Here is an 18,438-nt window from a genome sequence, read left to right as displayed (position 1 = left end):
ACTTAAATCTGGAATATAAAGAAACACAACAAAGGGTCAGATAAAACCAAACTGTTTAACAAATTTTAGAGATCTGACTGCAGAACTGAAGCTACCAGAGAGAGAGAGAGGGATGGTTGAGTAAAAAGTGGGGAAGGGGCACAGTGGACTAAGGTGCCTTGGGTGTGGTGTAGTAACATACATCTGAAAGTTGTGATACTATATCAAAATCATATACAGCATTGTAAGCCAGTATTGACTCAATTAAAATTTTTTTTAAAAAGAATAAAGGTGACTGTTAATTGCTATGATTGATGAAGTGTTCAGATACAGGGTTTAAAAATAAAATGTACTTAAGTATTTGGGCATACATTTTTTTTTTTAATTTCTCAAGCCTCCCTAATTTTCTCCTTTATAGAAAATTTTTCTGAGAACTTAATTCAGTCCAATAAAGTTTTAGCAGATGCATTAAATTTTTTTTCTTAACATATTTTACAACAGCTTTAGATTTACAGGTAAAGTTTGACAACAGTATCCTGCTCCAGTTTTCCCTATTATTAACATTTTACATTAGTCTGAATGTAAATGACCACATTGAATGACCACATTAAGCCCATCTTAATCAAGCCCATCTTTATTGAGATTTCCTTATTTTTTAACCAAAAATATTTTTCTATGCCAGGATAACTGATAGATATAATACATTTATATTGTGCTTTATTATCTGTCTAATAATATCATGGAACCATTTAACAAATGCTATTTCTGTTATAAATAACTTATAGCATTTTGGGGTAGAATAAGTAAAAACTTTACTACAATGAGTTCTTATATTCTTTTATGCACAAATATCATGTTAGAAAACAATTAACCCTTCCTTTTTTCCTTTGTCATCTTTTTAGTGGAACAAGTTCCTGTAGAACCATACAAAATTCCACTGTCCCAGGCTGAAATCATACAGGAAGGGAGTGATGTCACTCTGGTTGCCTGGGGCACTCAGGTCAGTCAAACTTATACCAACTGGTGATGTCCACGTTGTGCTTAGAAAATTTAATTTTTAACAGTGATAATATGAAGAATTGCAAATTTTGTTTTCCTGTTTATACATCAGAATTAAGTCATATTTGGTGCTACATCTATGTCTCGTACCAAGATAGTGTGCCTATTTATTCATATTTACATATGAGTGTGTGTGCATGTGTGTATGTGTGTGTGTGTGTGTGTGTATATATATGCATATGGTGAGGCCATTCAAAATACATTGAGAGTTTACAAAAATGTAGTCATTAAAAACAGTTTCCTTTGAAGCACACACTAGACATCCTCACTGCATGTTGCTGTCCTTCACTTACCATAGTCTCCCTTTTCATCCTGTTTGCTGCCATCTCTGGTGATGGCTTTGTCAGCTGTGTGGTCCATCCAGGGACCCAGACCCAGTGATTCCATACCTTTATTTTTTTCAGTGAATCTTACCTTTGGCATTTGTCACATTGCTCTGCATTCTTACGCTCAGGATTCTTTTCTTCTTTTTCTTGACTATCTACTCCTCTTATATATCAATCTCTCCTTCTTTGAAAGAAGTGGTCAGCTTTTCTTTTTTTTGAGTAAATTATTGACCTGATTACTTTAGAAAAAGTTAATATAGCATAATATAAAGGAGATAATGAAAATCATTGGCAATACCACACCCTTTTACTTTGTCGTCCACTTGATTTTTGGCTTGGAGAGATACACCTCCTCATGGTTCCTCAACTCCCATGGGTAAAACTTTTTTATTCATACTGTGCCCACCCTAGCTTCTTACTTTTTTTTTTTTTTAAAGATTTATTTATTCATGCGTACAAGAACTGGGGAACAAGCCAGAGTTGCCAGGGGTGAGAGGATTCTTCAGAGACAGAGGGGGGCGCAGAACAGGCAGATCCACTGAAATACACTGCTGAGGGGAGCTGTGGGCAAGTCAGGAGAGGTCTGCTGTGCCATGTGGGTAGCTCCCTGTCCAGGGATCCAACTTGTGCTGCAGAGGCTGCAGACAGCTTCATAGGTTGCGTCTTAACCCCTTGCGCCACCAGGGAGGCCCGCCAACTCCTCACTTTTAAAGGGAAAGTTAGAATGTGTTTGATGTTTGCTCTCACTGTGTGGTTTCCTCTCACACCCATAACTTCCTCTGCTACCCCATTTCTCATTTACTTTTATTCTCAAAGAACAGAGGTCTAGTTTCCATAGCTACCTTTGCAAATCTGTTTTAGACTGCACGTCACTATCTTCTCCCGAATGGTACTACATCAGTTGTTCCACCTCTCTACTGCACCTTCAGTTTCTACTTTCCATATTCCTTTTATTTAAAAAATGTGTATCTTTTCACTATCTAAAAAGTACTTTTTCCCTGCCCGACATTTTCCTTAAATACCTGTGTGTTTCTCTCCTTTTATCATCAAATTAGAATGATTGTCCACTCGTCCTTAATTCCTTATCCTCCTTTTGTTTTTATACCCTATGAATTCTGTTCCTACTAAATTAGTAAAACTTTCTAACATCCCATAATCCTTTAATTGTTAAATCCAACCCTTATTCCATATTGCTATAGTAAATGACACTGGCTACTCTAACAGATATTTTCTTTCTTAGCATCTGTGATATACTGTCTCCTGATCCAGATATTTGTTTTCATTTTTTTTAACTATTCTTTTTTGGATGTTGTTTAGTGAGCTCTTCAACTGTTCTCCGCTTAAGTGTTGCTCATCTACCAAGTTCCATGATTTCTGTGCTTTGCTTCTCCCCCTACATGTTTTCCCAAGAGATCACACCTACTTCTATGACTTTATTTACTTTTTTTGTGCTAATATCTTTAATATCAGTATCTCTAAGCAATCATTGCTCTCATGAGTTCTAAGAATAGCTTTCTAAGTGTTCTCTAGACATCTCAATTTGATAAAATGTCTAAAAAAATCATTATTTCTCCAGATAAAGCCTCTAATTTTAAATACAATTTCTATTAATCTTGTCAGACTTCAAGTGATTTTTTAGGTCTGAATCTCTGCCTGTTTTTCTCCTTGTTTCAGGTACATGTGATCCGAGAGGTGGCTTCCATGGCTCAAGAAAAGCTTGGAGTGTCTTGTGAAGTCATTGATCTGAGGACTATACTACCTTGGGATGTGGATACAGTTTGCAAGGTATGAATATAATCTTGAGAGAATGTTGCATCTTCAAAATCTTGGACCAAATTTATTGGATATATGCAAATACTTTTTGGCTATGTTATCCTCAACTAATTAAAAATTTTAATATTTATGCTTGAATGAAATGTGTGCTGTATAATCAACTTAATGCTCAAGGAAATAAATCACTTTAGGGTTTTTTCTTCCTATAGTTCTTATATGTTTTAAATATTGCAGAGTTGTGTCCCTCATGCAGCTAGTGTGGACTGAGCTTTGTTGAGTAATGACAAGTGCAAATAAAGAGCTTTTCAGGGTTATTGAAGTTCCTGCACTTTCAACTTCTGATTAGTTATGGTTCGATAAGTCAAGTTTGATATCGTTAGATAATTGGTTTGGCTGATTTTCATTTGTCTCCTTTTTTTTTTTTTTAAAGCTTGATGGCACTGGGTATAGGTCAGAGTGGGGTGGGGTGAGAGGATTCATCCGAGACAGAGTGGGGAGCAGAACAAGAAGATCTACTGAAATACACTGCTGAGGGGAGCAACAGATGAGACAGAAGAGGTCTTCTGCTCCATATGTGGGTTTGCTCCCTGGTGGGAGCAATAGTGCTGAGACTTAACCCCTAGGCCACCAGACACTATGTGTCTCCTTTTCAAAATAGCTGGTGATGGGTTATTAAAAAAGGATAAATCCCCCTTGTATGATTTTAGTACTGTGGATGACAGTTCAAATGTTATGGAATTTTGGCTGCTCTGGTACAGTTTTTGAAAGTCTCTTAAACTTTGTCCTGACTAGGCTGATGTTGTTCTTACTACTAATAGGATCTACATAGTTCCCTCTTAAGAATATAGTTTAGTTCTCATTTCCTTGTCTGTAACCATTCTTTTATATTAATATCTAGATAAAATGAAAGTATATATTTTCCAACATTAATATACAAGGAGAGTTAAGACCCCTCACCTTATTTTTTGGTGATGGTTTTTATTCTAAAACTTCGGTAACTTTGCATTTATTTTTTTTTTCTTGATTTATTGTTATAGCAAATGAGTCCCAAGACCTAGTTTATTTTACATTTACTACTTCTAAGAACTTTGGCATTCTTACAGATTTTGTGGGGCTGTTTCTTAGGTTAGTTACATGAAAATTATCTGCATCTACTATTGCTGTAAAAGTGTGGATAGAGTGTTTGTAGGTGAAGATTGTTTTATAATTTAGTGGAAATTTGATTTGTTGTGGTAAATGTTCTGAGACTCATTTGACTCTGTCTAAACACTTGATGCAATTACAGGTGGTTTCAACAATATTCTAAGCTGTTATGTTTGTAGATTATATAATTAAGAGCAGTATTTCAGATTAACTTTTTCTAATCATGAAAATAATGCTTTTTAACAGATATTTTCAAATCATATCAGACACTGAGTTTTCTTTCAAATAGTCAAATGTTCCAAAGTATGTTTAAAGTGGAACTTCATAGCCTTTGCTCCATAGCATTCTTCTTGTTTGCAACCTGTATCCCCCACTTATCTTGGGGTTTGTATTTGTAGTGTAAATGTTAATTCTGTGAGGATGAAGCTTAGCTACAGTGCTGGAGGGAGTACTAATACACAGTCAGGATTAGACCTTTATTTATGTATTTATATGCTTGTGTATCCAAAAAGAATTTGTAAGGTGAAAGACATAAATATGTGTGTTTCTATGTTTACACAATAATTAAAATAACATTCCAATTCAGTAACCATGGTAACAAATTAAGGAGACCTAGAGGAAGAAAGATGGGAGATTGTTTATGTCAATTTGCTTGTGCGGAGCCCCCCTTTATTAAATCTACTGATTGCAGCTTTATATGATTCTGGAATGTGGAGCCTATTTCCTTAGGGCTCTATACTACTGGGAAAGATGAAAGAAGAGTCTAGAGTATACTATTAAATGAGAAAGTGATGCATCAAACTTCTGACTTGTTAGCATCATTACTTTAGTTTTGTGTTGGGATGCTTTCATCATGTTATTTTTCTACTTGATGATCCTCTAGTTATGGCAGTGAAAGCTAGCTTGTCATTTTTTTATTATTTTGGTTCTATTTGTGACTCTTTTCATTGAGCATCATGGTACATCTCCTGTTTTCCTTTCATGTATCAAAAAAGAAAGTTTTTTATTTTCAACTTATTTTTTGAAGATTTAGAGATGATTTTGAAGAGGATGCCAGAGCCAAGTATTCATTTAAAATGAGGGTTTTTTTTTTTGTTGTTTGTTTTGTTTGCTTAACTACAGATAAGCTTTTCTCCTTCATCTTTTGAATTCTACTAAAACAAATTTATTATCTTTCTCAGTTAATAAGTGCTATGTTTTATCACTTGCTTTTGTCTTAGAACAAAATTAGCTATCTTAGCTTTATTCATTAAATGTTAAGTTTAACACCAATATGGGTCTCTTAGACTAATCAAAACCTATTAAGGTAAAAGTGATTTCTGAACATATACAATGGCATGTTCTGCTTAATAAAATGACTCTGACATAGTTGAGGAATTGCTTAAATTCTTTTTTTTTAAAGATTTATTTATTTGTACAAGAACTAGGGTACAGTCAGAGGCGCGGGAGGGTGAGAGAATTCACCAGAGACAGAGTGGGGAGCAGAACAGGCAGACCTACCCAAGACACTGCTGAGGGGAGCAGCAGGCTCGCCATGTGGATTTCTCCCTGGCCAGCTGGGAATCAAACCTGCACTGCAGAGGCTGCAGAGCGCTTCACAATGCAGCGTTCAACCCCCTGTGGCACTGGGGAGGCCCAATGAGACCTGAATTTAAATATGTCTTTAAAACACAATCATGTTTTTTGCTTTTGCTTAAAGCATTATTTTGAAATTATAAACCCAATTCTTGGGGACAGAGAATGTAACAGAATTTTTGAATATTGCTTGGGGGCGTTACAAAATTGGAGACCGGAGTGAGCCTAAAAATCATAGCTAGTTTTATCACTCAATTCTGAGCTTGATATTAAAGAGCTAGGTGAAAGGCTTTTTAAAGCAGAATAGAAATTCTTGAGTTTTGAGGTGCTTTGGACACAGGCCTTCCTGAGGCCTACGGGTCTGGGTGGAAGCAGAGTGGCTTATGAGCCCCAGTGATGAGAGATTAAATCTCTGAAATGAGTGGGAAATAGATACTAGTGATTTGCCACTGCTTTTTATTTAGGGGTGGTGGGGAGGATGAGGTTCCAGTGTAATCTCAAATAGAAGCTGAAAATTTGGATATGTAGGACACATGCTTCATAAACTGTAATGATAAAATTGGAAACTTGAAGGGTCTTAAACACAGTCAATCTCCTCTCAAGATATTTCCCAAGTTCTAGAGTGTATGGTAGCAACTAAGCAGAAAATATCTGAAATCCCAAGCCATAACTTGAGGCTGAAGCATAAAGGCAAATCATAGTGTTAATTGAAAGCTGTGGAGACTCTGTTCTTATGATTAGAGGCAATTCAGAAGTAGATCAAATCTTCCTAAACCCACAAGGTAGTCTCTATCCCTGTCAGTTCCTATGGATGAATGCAGTTTACCTTCTGTTCTATTGCTTAGCAGAACAAGGAGGTAGTCTTCCCATCATCTGGAACCTTTTTAAAGCAGCATTTAATAAGAAATAACCAAGTATATGATGAGACAGGATCATTGATCAAAAGCCAAGAAAAAAAACAATAGAAAGCAGAAACACAGGTGACACATACATCGGAGTGAGCAGACAAGGACTTTATGATTATCGTGCTTAGGAACAGGAGAGAAAAAGGAACTGAAGAGGTAATCTAGTAGCCTTTGTCTATAAACTACCTGATTGTGCTTCAACCAGAGAATGGAAAAAGAAATAGAATATTCAGCAATGAGAAATGAACTAAAAATTTGATGGAACATGTTTTCATCTCACAAACACAATGTGACTTAAGCCAGACTTAAATGAGTGCATGCCATATGATTCTATTTATATAAAGTTCAGAAATAGACAATCCATGATGGTAGAAGTCACGTCAGTGATAAGCATTATGGTTAATAAGTGGAGAAGCTTATGAGGGGTGTGGGTTGCTAGTAAGAGTTTGTTTTGAGTATTGATTGATACACAGTTTCCATTTTTGAAAGCTAAGAACACTTGTTTTGTGCACTTTTTAGTGTATATGTTACATTTAAATGGGAAGTGGAAAGGGGAAAAAGCACTGTGCTCCCATTGATTACTGTTGATTAATTTTCTTCAATTTGTATTGTAGTGAACCTTTTCATACCCTCAGGGAGAGGCTTGGTGTATTCTAGCCAGGGGGAGTTTCTCTTCATGCAACTCTTTCCACACCCTTCATTTAATTTCTCCTCACAACCCAGCTCAGCTGTCACATTGATGCAAACCAGGAGCTTCTAAGTAGAGCTGCTCTTCCCAAACTTTCCCATGAGTAAGAACAGTGGTTAAGTGTAGTGGGTTTTAATCGATTTTTCTGCTGAGAGTCAGACCACGTTCAGCATGAGTTAAAAAGTGAGCTATAATCTTTTTTTTTTTTTTGGTCGTATGTACATTCAGAATTTTTATTTCAAAACAAAGAACCACAGTAACATTAATAGAAATATCCATTTGGAAATATTCACAATGGGAAAACTTCCATAATGCATTACTACCAACCACGGTTTTTTGAGGAGCCCGAAGCATAGGTGCAGTTAGAGGAACCTCACCTGTTCCAGAAAAGCCCCATTTCATAGTTACAAGGCTTACTATGACCAGAGGGAATGAGAACTAAAATACTGTCATAGGCAAGGATTTGGTTAATTGATCTGAAATATGTAAGTACCAAAGAGGGAAGGAGATCAAGTAAACTATGGAAAAGAAAAAAGAGGGTAAGTATCTTCAGGTACTAATCTCCATTTATACAAACTCAGGAAAACTAGATGATCATGGAGGTGTCCTGTTGAGCTGTGGCAGGCCTTAACGCCTCCATCTCATCCACTTCTTTGAGATGCTCCAGTGCTAGAGGTCTTCAGCTTATTTCTTCTCCCCTTAAATAATGCCTCCCTCTCTCCTAAGAATCCTCCACTGCACCCCCAGAAGGTGACATATCCCAAGCTCACTCTTCCCTACTCCCATTACCTGAGTCTAGAGTGAGGTGGAGTCCTCCACCTTAATCTCAAGATTTAGAGAGCTCCTCCCTCCCACTCTCCAACAAGGAAAGGCAGCCAGATGAGATAAAACTGTACAGTTCAGAAGAAAACCAGATGCAAATTCCACCCAACAGAGGCAGTGTTATTTCTATACAGAGGGCAGAGTTTTAACACAGTCAATCCAAACGGGGCTATAGGAACACAGAGGAAGCAAGTTACCAATACTTCCACCCAGAACAAAGTGACAGTGCACATACACTCATACTCAAGTGTGGGCCCACACTGCACATTACTCACACTAGCTTAAATGTGGTCTGTAGGTGACTCAAGTCCTCTAAGGGCACTTGACATAACACTATAGTAACATGGTAACAAGGGTAACTTGACATGGCAAGCCATCAACAAGCCTGCGATGACCCTAAAGTAACATACAAACTAGTAATAACCTTTATTACCTAATAACCAGAGCTGAGGTTTCAAATCCCAGATTTGCTTGAACATTCTCCTCTGAATTTTTTTAAAGCTATAGGTTAAAACAAAATAACCAACTAAAATCTCCTAAAAAAAAAAAAAGGAGAAATATTGAATACTTAAAAAAAAAAAAAAAAGAGTCCTCTACAAGAGAAAGTAGTTGTTTGGTCCAGTGAGGGGAACAGAGGATTTCTTTCGACCACTATTACCTTCAATGCCCATCTTGGTAATAATCCCAGATTTCAAGTTATAACTACATATAATCTCAAAGAGAAAAGTCCCAAAGGAAACCAGTAGCTTCTTTATATAGGCACATGATTTTTCTGAGAAATTACTCTTCATAGTTTCCATCCGAAATTGTTAAGAGGCCTTGTGTAAACTTCCCACACCCTTTCCAATGCACATTCCATTTCTTGATCTTCCCGTATTGCACGGTAACCTCTCCAGCAATCTTCCATCCTATAACCTCTCTTTAAACACCTCCTTCTAACACCTCCCTCTATACCAGGCAGATTTAGCCTGGAGGTGCTGTCCAGCTTGAAAGGAAGATTTACTTTTTAATGAGTAGAAATACAGAGAAACTGCCTATGGAAAATAAGAACTTGATTTTGGCAGGCAAATGACAGACTGAAAGACTAGGAATTTCAAGAATCACATGGTCATTTAACTTACTACATACAACATGGCAGAAAAAAGACAAGACAAACAATTTGCAAGGTGTAGGTGATTTCCATGTGTTTATATAGAAAACTGACACATTCTGACATGCTTATACGGTAAGTGAAGATTAAATTATGCTAATTTTTAAAGAGTAGTTTGCCTTCTTTTTTGGGAATCTTTAATTTCTCTCCTCTTCTTGGATTCTTCCTCCCCACATTCAATTCCAATGCAAATTCAGCTGGTTGTGCCTACACAATTATGTCTAAAATTTGACCACTGCCTCTACTGCTGTTACCTTTGATTCTGAGCCAAACCACTAGCTTTTCTCACCTGGGATTTGTTAAAGTCTTCAGATTGTTCTCTCTGCTTCTGACTGTTCCTTGCCATTAGCAGAGTCAATATTTTCAAACTTGAGTCATATCAGATCTTATCTTAGTCTCCAAAGGCTTCAATGGCTTGCCGTTAAATTCAATGGGGAAGTCAAATCCTTACCAAGGTCTACAGGGATTTAGCTGATGTCACTTCCCATCCCCTGCCAGATGTCATTTTCTTTTTTTTTTTTTTGATAATTATTTTTTAATTAATTAATATATGTTTTACATCATTGTTCATTTATTTTTTTTAATTTTTATATTCCCCATACAGTTTCAACTCCCTTATTTTGACCCCAATCCCTCCTTTCCCTGCCTCCCCTCCCCCATAGTGTGTCTCTGGTTCATAGTTGTTTGTTGATTTTGATTTTTTCTTTCTTATAGTTGTTCTTTTTCCTGGTCCCTTATTTAGGTTTTCTAGATTCCTGCTATGAGTGAGACCATCCGGTATTTTTCTTTTTCTTTCTGGCTTATTTCGCTGAGCATGATTCCTTCCAGCTCCATCCATGTTGCTGCAAACTGCATGTGTTTATCTTTTTTGCTTGCTGAGTAGTATTCCATGGTGTATATGTACCACATGTCATTTTCTCTTTAGGGCCTTCCCTATTGAATCCCGTCAGCCCTACCAAGACTCCATTTTACCTCTACTTTCTCTTTCTTTAGAGAGATTAATACCATTTAATATACAATTTTATTATTTATATTGTTGACCGATCTTTTCTCTCTAGGAGTTAAGTTCTCTTAAGTTAGGGATTTTTGTCTGTTGTTCATTACTGAAACAATGCCTGGCATAGGATCAGTGCTCAATAAATACTTGCTGAAAAATTATTATGACTACCAATAAGAGAAAGTTTGACAACATACTATGAAAACTGTTAAAATGTTGAAATGCCTTGAATTTGGTGATTTTTCCTATTTTTCATACTTTAAACAAAACATGTTTTAAAAATAACTCTAGAATATTGTTCTTGAATACATCCATTAATTTATTCTATGTTGAAACATTTAGAAGACTTAAGTTTTAGTTTGACCTTGTGCTTTGTTTTATTGTTCTTAACAGTTTTCCATTCTTAATACAGTCATGTGGAAGTTACTCATGTGATACTCATTAGAATAGGGTCAATTTTTGTATTCTGAAAAGCAAAGTAATATTGAACACAGTAAACATCAGCTTCCTGTAACTTCTTGGAAATGAGTCCTTATAACTGTATTTTCTACATAGAGAAAAACTGTTATGCAGAATAATGATTTTTCTGCATAGCCGTTTTTAAATCTTCTTAAGCTTTTGGATGCAATATTTTCAAAACTTTACTTCTATTTTCTCAAGAAAAATATAGTGTGTATTTTTTCATCTTTTAAAAATAATTCAGTCCAAAAAAACTTGTATTGTTATACCATTTTAAGGCATTTACATTTATTGAGGTCTATGGCTGCTTGCTTCCTTGATATGTTTCCATGCTTAATTTTCATGGTTTTAAGCTGTTTAAAATTTTATCTTATATTTTTCTGTCACATTATCACTGGCTCTGCATGGGACCCAGATGGCCCAACTTTATAACCAAGGCCTGTGTGTTGGCCAGACAAGGCCTGTCATGTCTTCGCGTGAATCAATAACACATGCTCTTCAAACCTTATAATATCCATTGGGACTCTTCAGAATCTTTCTCTTCATTTCCTTGCCTGCATTCCAGGTGGGTTATTGTCATAGAATTTAGAGCTGGAGGAGGTCAGATTGGGGCTGTTCCTTTGTTCTTCCTGCTGGTCCCAGGAATGATATGCAACTTATACTTCTATCAAAAGTGATATGTACAGCTCTGATCAGGGTATTTATTTCCTCTGTTCGAGCACACTACAGCACAACATATTGTTCCACGGTTCATTCCCAGTTCCTGTCTACAGCCATCAAAAATAACTTTTTCTTGAGGTACTTGGGTGGGAGGTAAGGTTTTTAAAAATATTTTAACAAAACTAGGAAATGGTATAGAAAGGATCTTCCTCTCAACCCTCTCTGTGTCCTTGCCTTTCTCTTTTAAACCTAAATTATGTAGCAGAAGATGGTGATGTGCCTATAGATGCATATGATTGTTATTTGGCTATATATTGAGGTTATATACTCAGTACTTTGGATGTAAGTTACAATAAGAGCAGGGCAAAGCCTCTGGGTTACTACATAAGAAGGAAGTAATTCAACCTTGGAAGTAATTCAGTAATTCAGGGGTGACTGTAGTTAAGGGAGCATTCTGTGTTCCTATATTTAACATACTTTCCTCCTGTCTTTGACCCTCCAACTCTTTCTATTCTTGCTACAAAAAACTTCACTGGGACCTTGGGTAAAAGAGAGGCAGGTGGGGTGGTTCTGGAAACAGAGAGTTTTTCACTTTAAAAGAAAGGGACTGTTGTAGGAGTGAAATTGAAGGAGTTAAATTTTAGTCATCTGGGTGTGGGTGATCATTTCTACCTAAGAAACCAAGTGTGCTTGGTCTTTGTATTTGTATCTGGTGTTAGTGTATTTGTGAATAGTGCAAAACATGTTAGAAGAACGTGCTTAGTAACACTGAAGATACAAATAAAAACAGATGAGTTGTATCTTATGATTTTAATCCTAATTTTTTTGCCTTTAACTTTGTTTTTATTTTTATAGATTTGATTTAGACTCATAGATTTCATTTCTGTTAAAATTGTTAACACTGGCAAGGTGATATTAGAGACTCCAGTGGTTTAGCATTACCAGTTACATATTTTTTGGGGGGGTTAATTTCTTAGACTTAATTGAATAATCCATTGATTCAATTCTAGCTGTTTTGCCTGAGGCTTTTAATTTCTGAGGGAGAGGGCAGAGAATGTGAGGATGAATCAGAATTAGAACAGAGTGGGAGTTGGGGGTGTGAAGAGGATCTAGTAACTATTAATAACCACTAGAGGCCTCTCTTCAGCCAGATTTCGTGATTAATATCACCAGGTTTCCATAGCGGGGCCTGGCTCTGTCACTGTAGATTAAGCATATTTTATGTTATAGTTCTAAATAAATAGCATAACAGCACGTTGATGATAGACCATGTATTATAATGTAACCCAAATATTTTCTTTAATGTATACACCAGAGCCACTGGTGATGTCTTAGACTGAAAACAAATTGGGAATTTCTCCTTTCTGTTCTTGTCTTTTCCTCTCTAAATAAGCTTTTACTAAAAGCTTGTAATCAAAGAGTATGGTTAGATGAAAATTAAAAACTATGAACCAGAGACACTTTTTGAGGGGTGAGGGGTGGGAGGGGAGGGATTGGGGTCAGAATGGGGGGGTTGCAATTGTATGGGGAATATAAAAATAAAATTTATTATTTAAAAAAAAAGTAGAAGGATATTTAGGTTTAAAATTATTACTGATCTAACATGTTATATTTAATCTTTGAGAGTAGTTATAGTTTTCTGGTGGTAGTAAAGTTATTTTAAGTTTATGTTAGTTTTGTGTATTTCTTTCACAATTATGCTAAGCTCCTAATATCCTCTTTTTAGTGACCCACGGTCAATTGCTGTGCATTCCATAAAGAGAGTTTCTGTTTTGTTTATTGTTCTATCCCTTAGAGTCTTGAGGAGTATTGGCTATTTAGTAGATACTCAGTAAATATATATTAGTAGATCTTGTTGAATTTCAAGAAAATAATTAGTAATATTTGACTTTTTACTGTAACAGAAATTAAAAGAGAAACTGGTAATTCCTGTAGGAAAAAATACACTGAGAATATCAGTCCTGCCACCTGGTCTGTTTTGGTATGACTAATGTTTTAGGTATGTTTTGAAGATTAAAATAATAACCGGGTTCTGGTTTAAGTCTTCATAATATTTCATATAACAAATCTTCACGCAGTGCCTGGTGAATGGTAAATGAAAAAAGTTCAAATGACACATTCTACGTGTATTTCCTTTCATATCCACCATGGTTTTTCTAATTAGACACCAGGATCTTTGTCTTCTAGGTGAGAAAACTGAGGTTTACAGAAGGTAGAGTAACTTGCCCCAGACCATGTAGCTAGTGAGGGGCAGGGTTGATACTACCCAGATGACTGCATTTCAGATCCCGTGCTTTTTATTATGGCATGCAGCTTCTCACACAGCGTTTGAGTAGAATTTGTAAATATTATTTAGGTGTGGTGATAAAATTATTATTTGTGATGTGACCTGAATATAGCTTGAAAATATAAAAGATATTGGTAATAGAAATGCATTTATTGGGAGGATCATACATTTTAGTTTCTATTTATTTTGTTCTGGGCTTTCTGTCAGAATTGTATATGTTCTGCTTTAATCACGTCAGTTGTCCTGAATACTAAGAATTATTACTCCCATTTTAGAGATCACAAAGCCAAGTCTCAGAAAGATCAGAAACTTCCCTAAGTTGCTCAACTAATAATTGGTAGAACTGCAGTTCAATCTCAAGCTTTTAAACCCTGATATTTTCATGGTACAAGAATGCCTTGTGTTAGAATATTATTTTGCAGTTAACTAATTTCATGCTTTCAAAGTTATTTGAGTTTTACTGATGAAATGCTTCTAAATGTGAGCTTGCAGCATATTTTATAACATTTCATGAATTTTCTTTCACATATCCCACCTGTACAGCACTTTTTAAAAAACTCACTTTCCTAAATACTGTATACACCTTGTAAATCACACTACCACATTTTATTTCATTAGTTTTTTTTTTTTTCTTGTGCATGGACCTGGAGAAAGCAAAATTAAATTATATTACTATATATTTCTATTTCTAATCTTCTTGGTGTATCCCCCTTATGTACTTAAATTATTTGACTTCACTCAAGATTTTCATTTCATTTAACAATTTTCTTTTACTATTCGTAGCAGCAGTGAAAAAAATACATTACCTCATTTCACAGTGAAAAAATATCATAGGTACAATGTGTTCTTAGTTTAACATTTTAGGTGTAATGTAAGAAATTCACATTTGTTGACATGGTATTCTTTTCTTTGATGGCTATTTAACTTTCTCAGTTTACCGAGAAACTTTCTCGGTAAACTGAGAAAGTTTAAAGTACATTGTAGCCTTCATGTAATAATTGATAAGATTTTCTTGTATTTCTATTACCCTGGTTTTTGTGGTGTTTATTATAATTTAACTTAAGTTATCGAATATTGAATATTTAATATTGAAACCTTCACAAAGGTTTTAAAACCCCCGAAATTGTGTTTACCTTTCTAGTTTATATAAACCAAAACGGAGACTACTCTATCAGTCATGGATAATCAACCTTTTAAATTAAATACTTCCTATTGCCACTTCTGTGGCTTTTTTTAATGAGAAATTTTTTCCAGCTTATTTATACTTTCTTTAATAAATTTAATGACGTTGCATAGCTGTTCCACATCTTAAGTTTATTTTTTCAGTGTTCTGTATATTTTTGTTGATATTGTGAATAGTGTTAATAGTTTTTCCTGCTCTCCTACACCCCATCTTTTTCCTTTTTTGAATGTGGCAATAGAAGAAATAAGAAAAATATTAAAAGGATACATTAACATGTCAACAACACATGTAGTATAGCAGAACTTATAATTCAAAGCAACATTTTCCATCCCTGTCCCTGGGCCCACTCCCTAAACTGAGCCACTTTTAACCATTTCGCTATTCTGTTCTGGTAATGACTTGCTTGTCTCCAAGGAATACTTTGTACAAGTGTTTTGGCTGTAATGCAATGTATTATGCTAAGTCCTGGGTTCTGTACAGCTACTCACTGAAAATACAGGGTTTACAGAGAAGGTAGGTAGCATAGACCACATTAACTTTATAACTAGAGAAGGGGGGAAGGGTTTGTAACTAGTCAGGAAGGGGTGAACCTGCCTAATTAAGAAGTTAAGGGCAAAATGCATAAAAGTTGGGGAGAACCATGTAATAAACACTTCTAAAACAGGGTAGATGGGCCAGACTGAGCCAGGAAGCATAGTGCCTGCAGCAATGTGATTATGCTTTGCCTTTTTCTGGGCTTCTTAGTGCTGTAAAGCAATGTGCTGGGCCGATGGCATGTATGTTAACTTGACTAGGTCAGTTGATGCCTCTAATTTAAAAGTACATTCATACCTTGTGCCAGAAAAGTGGACTCCTCTTGATGGGTGAATTCCCTCAGATGTCTCAGGGCTGAATTAGGTTTGTTTGTCTAGATCTCATCTTTATCATAGGAATGAAGGGAATTGGAAAAGAATTTTTTTACATTCTACCTTATAAAAATGGGAAACTATCCAAATGGGGAGAATATGTTCCAGAGTCTTAGGTTAAGCTAAGAATATGAGACGTTCAACAAACATATGCATGTGTGTGTAGATGTATCCTGTATATATCAATATATGTTTACCTTCAATCACTTTTAAACTTTATTACTCACTGTGGTACATAAAGATTCATTGTGCTTGCATTACCTGTTATCCTCACCTCATATCCCCAATTTTGAGTTATTTCTTCTACCATTACATTTTGATTTATGTTATTTATTTAAATCTCTATTATCTTGTTCTGTTACCTTTTCTCAGTATCTTTTGACCTTTCCCTGTATCAGGAGGTGACATTAATACCCTCTATCTCTATCTCTATTCCAGTTCCCATTTTTTTGTCAGGTATTTATTCCTATATTGTCAAAACTGATTACATTAAATTCTGTTCTAGAACCATAATTAAAATTTCTAATCTTATATCTGCAGTTTATTTTATTTTATTTTTTAAAGATTAATTTATTTATGCATACATGAGCTGGGGTACAGGCCAGAGATGGGGGTGGTGAGAGGATTCACCAGAGACAGAGTAGGGACCAGAACAGGCAGATGGACTGGAACACACTGCTGAAGGGAGTAGCCGGCGAGACAGGAGAGGTCTGCCTCGCTATGTGAGTTGCTCCCTGGCTGGCCGGGGATCAAACTTGTGCTGCAGAGGCTATGGATCTCTTCATAGTGTGGTGCTTAACCCTTTGTGCCATCAGGGATGCCCCTGTAGTTGATTTTAAAAGTTAAAAACCATTAAGTGTTATTGATGTTATTATGGTAGCATAAATATTTTTCATCACCAAGCTGGCTAGGTGGTAAGATTATTCTTTTTACTTCAGACTCAGCTCTGCCCCTGAACCTCTAAAAAAGAGGTCTTTTGGCATCTGAATCAAGTGGTTTGCCCCTTCCTGTTGTGCATTAATTCTTCAAAATTCATCATATTTTAGAAGCATCATTTTTGGGCCATGGCTTTCTTTTCGAACATTTTGGACTTTTTAGGTTTCTGTGGCCTTTCCTGTTCTTGTTGGGAAAAAAACATAAGCCTTTAACTTATCATGAAGATCACTACTGTCATTTGGAATTCACATTTTTATTTTTTTTTACCTCCAGGAGCTCTCTGATCTGTTTAGTCTTGACTACCCTTCTTTAAATTGCTGCACTACTGTCTTCAGGGATCTCTATCTTGAACACCTTAATTGTGGGTCCTTTATTTGTTTTATGGTTCTCGCACTTATTTTGTTGAGGGGTATACATAATTAACTTCTTCTGGCAAATGTTAATAGGGCAAGAGAGGCTTTTGACACTTGTGTTTGAAAAAAATGTATTTTACATTCACACTTGATTTCAGTATTTGACTGGATATATAATTCAAATTTTTGCTCAGGACTTTCTAAAGATAATGCTTCGTTATATACTTTGTCACATTGTGGCAAGGAAGTTTAATGCCAGCCTGGCTCTCTCACTCTCTTGTAAGTGATGTATCTGTATGTTTTTCTCCAAAATTTTATGACTTTTCATCCTTTTATACTGAAATGCCACAGGTAGGAGTGGAAATGTGAATCTGTTTTACTCATTTTATTTCCCTTTCTTTCCTATAGGAACTTCTTAATTACAGATTGTTCTTTTCTTTGTCTTTCATGTATTTTCTTTTCAAAAAAATTCTTGCTACTAGTTAGATAGTAGAATTTTTAGGTTCATCTTTGTAGCTCTCATCTTTTCTGTCCTGGTATTTTTTCCCATGGTGTTTTTTTTTTTTTCCCCAAGGTTTTGGACATTTCTTCTGTTTTTTCTTTTTTAAATTCTCATTTAGAATATTTTAATTTTAGCAAGTGAACATTTTTGCCTTATGATTAGTTCTTTTTGTAGCATACTATTTTATGCTGTGTCTTCTTCTGAGTATATAAAATAATAGTGGCTTTATATATGTTCTATAAATTATCTGTCTCTTCAATATTTTTTTTTTGTGATTGCTAGTTGTGTAGTGGATAGTTGGTTTGAAAATTTCCAGTAGGTGTCTTTTCTTAGTGACATCTCCCCTGTGGTAGAAGTTGTGTGGATTTGTGCACAGGGTTTTGCTTTAAGGTAACGGATACAAAGCATACCCTTACACAGAAGCACTGCCTCTAGATGCACAAATGAACTACAGACTGCTCTTAAGCAACTTTGGAATAGGCCTAAGTTTGCAGGCAACTTAAATGGTTTTATCAGACTAGCTTCTTTGCCTGAGTTTTCTCTGGGGTCAAGGATGGGAAAGATATGTTTTATTTGGGAAGTGTGGTTCAATTGCTATAGCTGTTTTATTTAATTCTCTGTTTTCATTTCAAATTCATACGCCCACCTTCCACACCTGCTGATGAACCCATCATTAGTCTCTGGGGGAGATTAATTCCCTCTTCCCTTGTATACACCCTTCCCTGCCCCACACACT

At 35.7% G+C, this 18,438-nt stretch overlaps 1 protein-coding gene across 1 annotated transcript in view; it reads left to right on the top strand.

Annotated features, from left to right (window-relative positions):
• The window catches only part of BCKDHB (branched chain keto acid dehydrogenase E1 subunit beta), a gene marked incomplete at its 5' end in the record, with an annotated part of 180,772 nt that overhangs the window by 63,144 nt on the left and 99,190 nt on the right, over window positions 1-18,438 (top strand). The window contains 2 exons of the mRNA XM_084228864.1: window positions 882-979; window positions 3,039-3,149. Of these exons, the coding sequence (XP_084084990.1) occupies window positions 882-979; window positions 3,039-3,149 (209 nt within the window). The remainder of the gene's footprint in view (window positions 1-881; window positions 980-3,038; window positions 3,150-18,438) is intronic.

The sequence above is a fragment of the Talpa europaea genome, assembly GCF_964194135.1.
Source record: "Talpa europaea genome assembly, chromosome: 2".
NCBI classification, from domain to species: Eukaryota; Metazoa; Chordata; class Mammalia; order Eulipotyphla; family Talpidae; genus Talpa; species Talpa europaea.
This window is presented reverse-complemented; position numbering and strand designations above follow the sequence as displayed.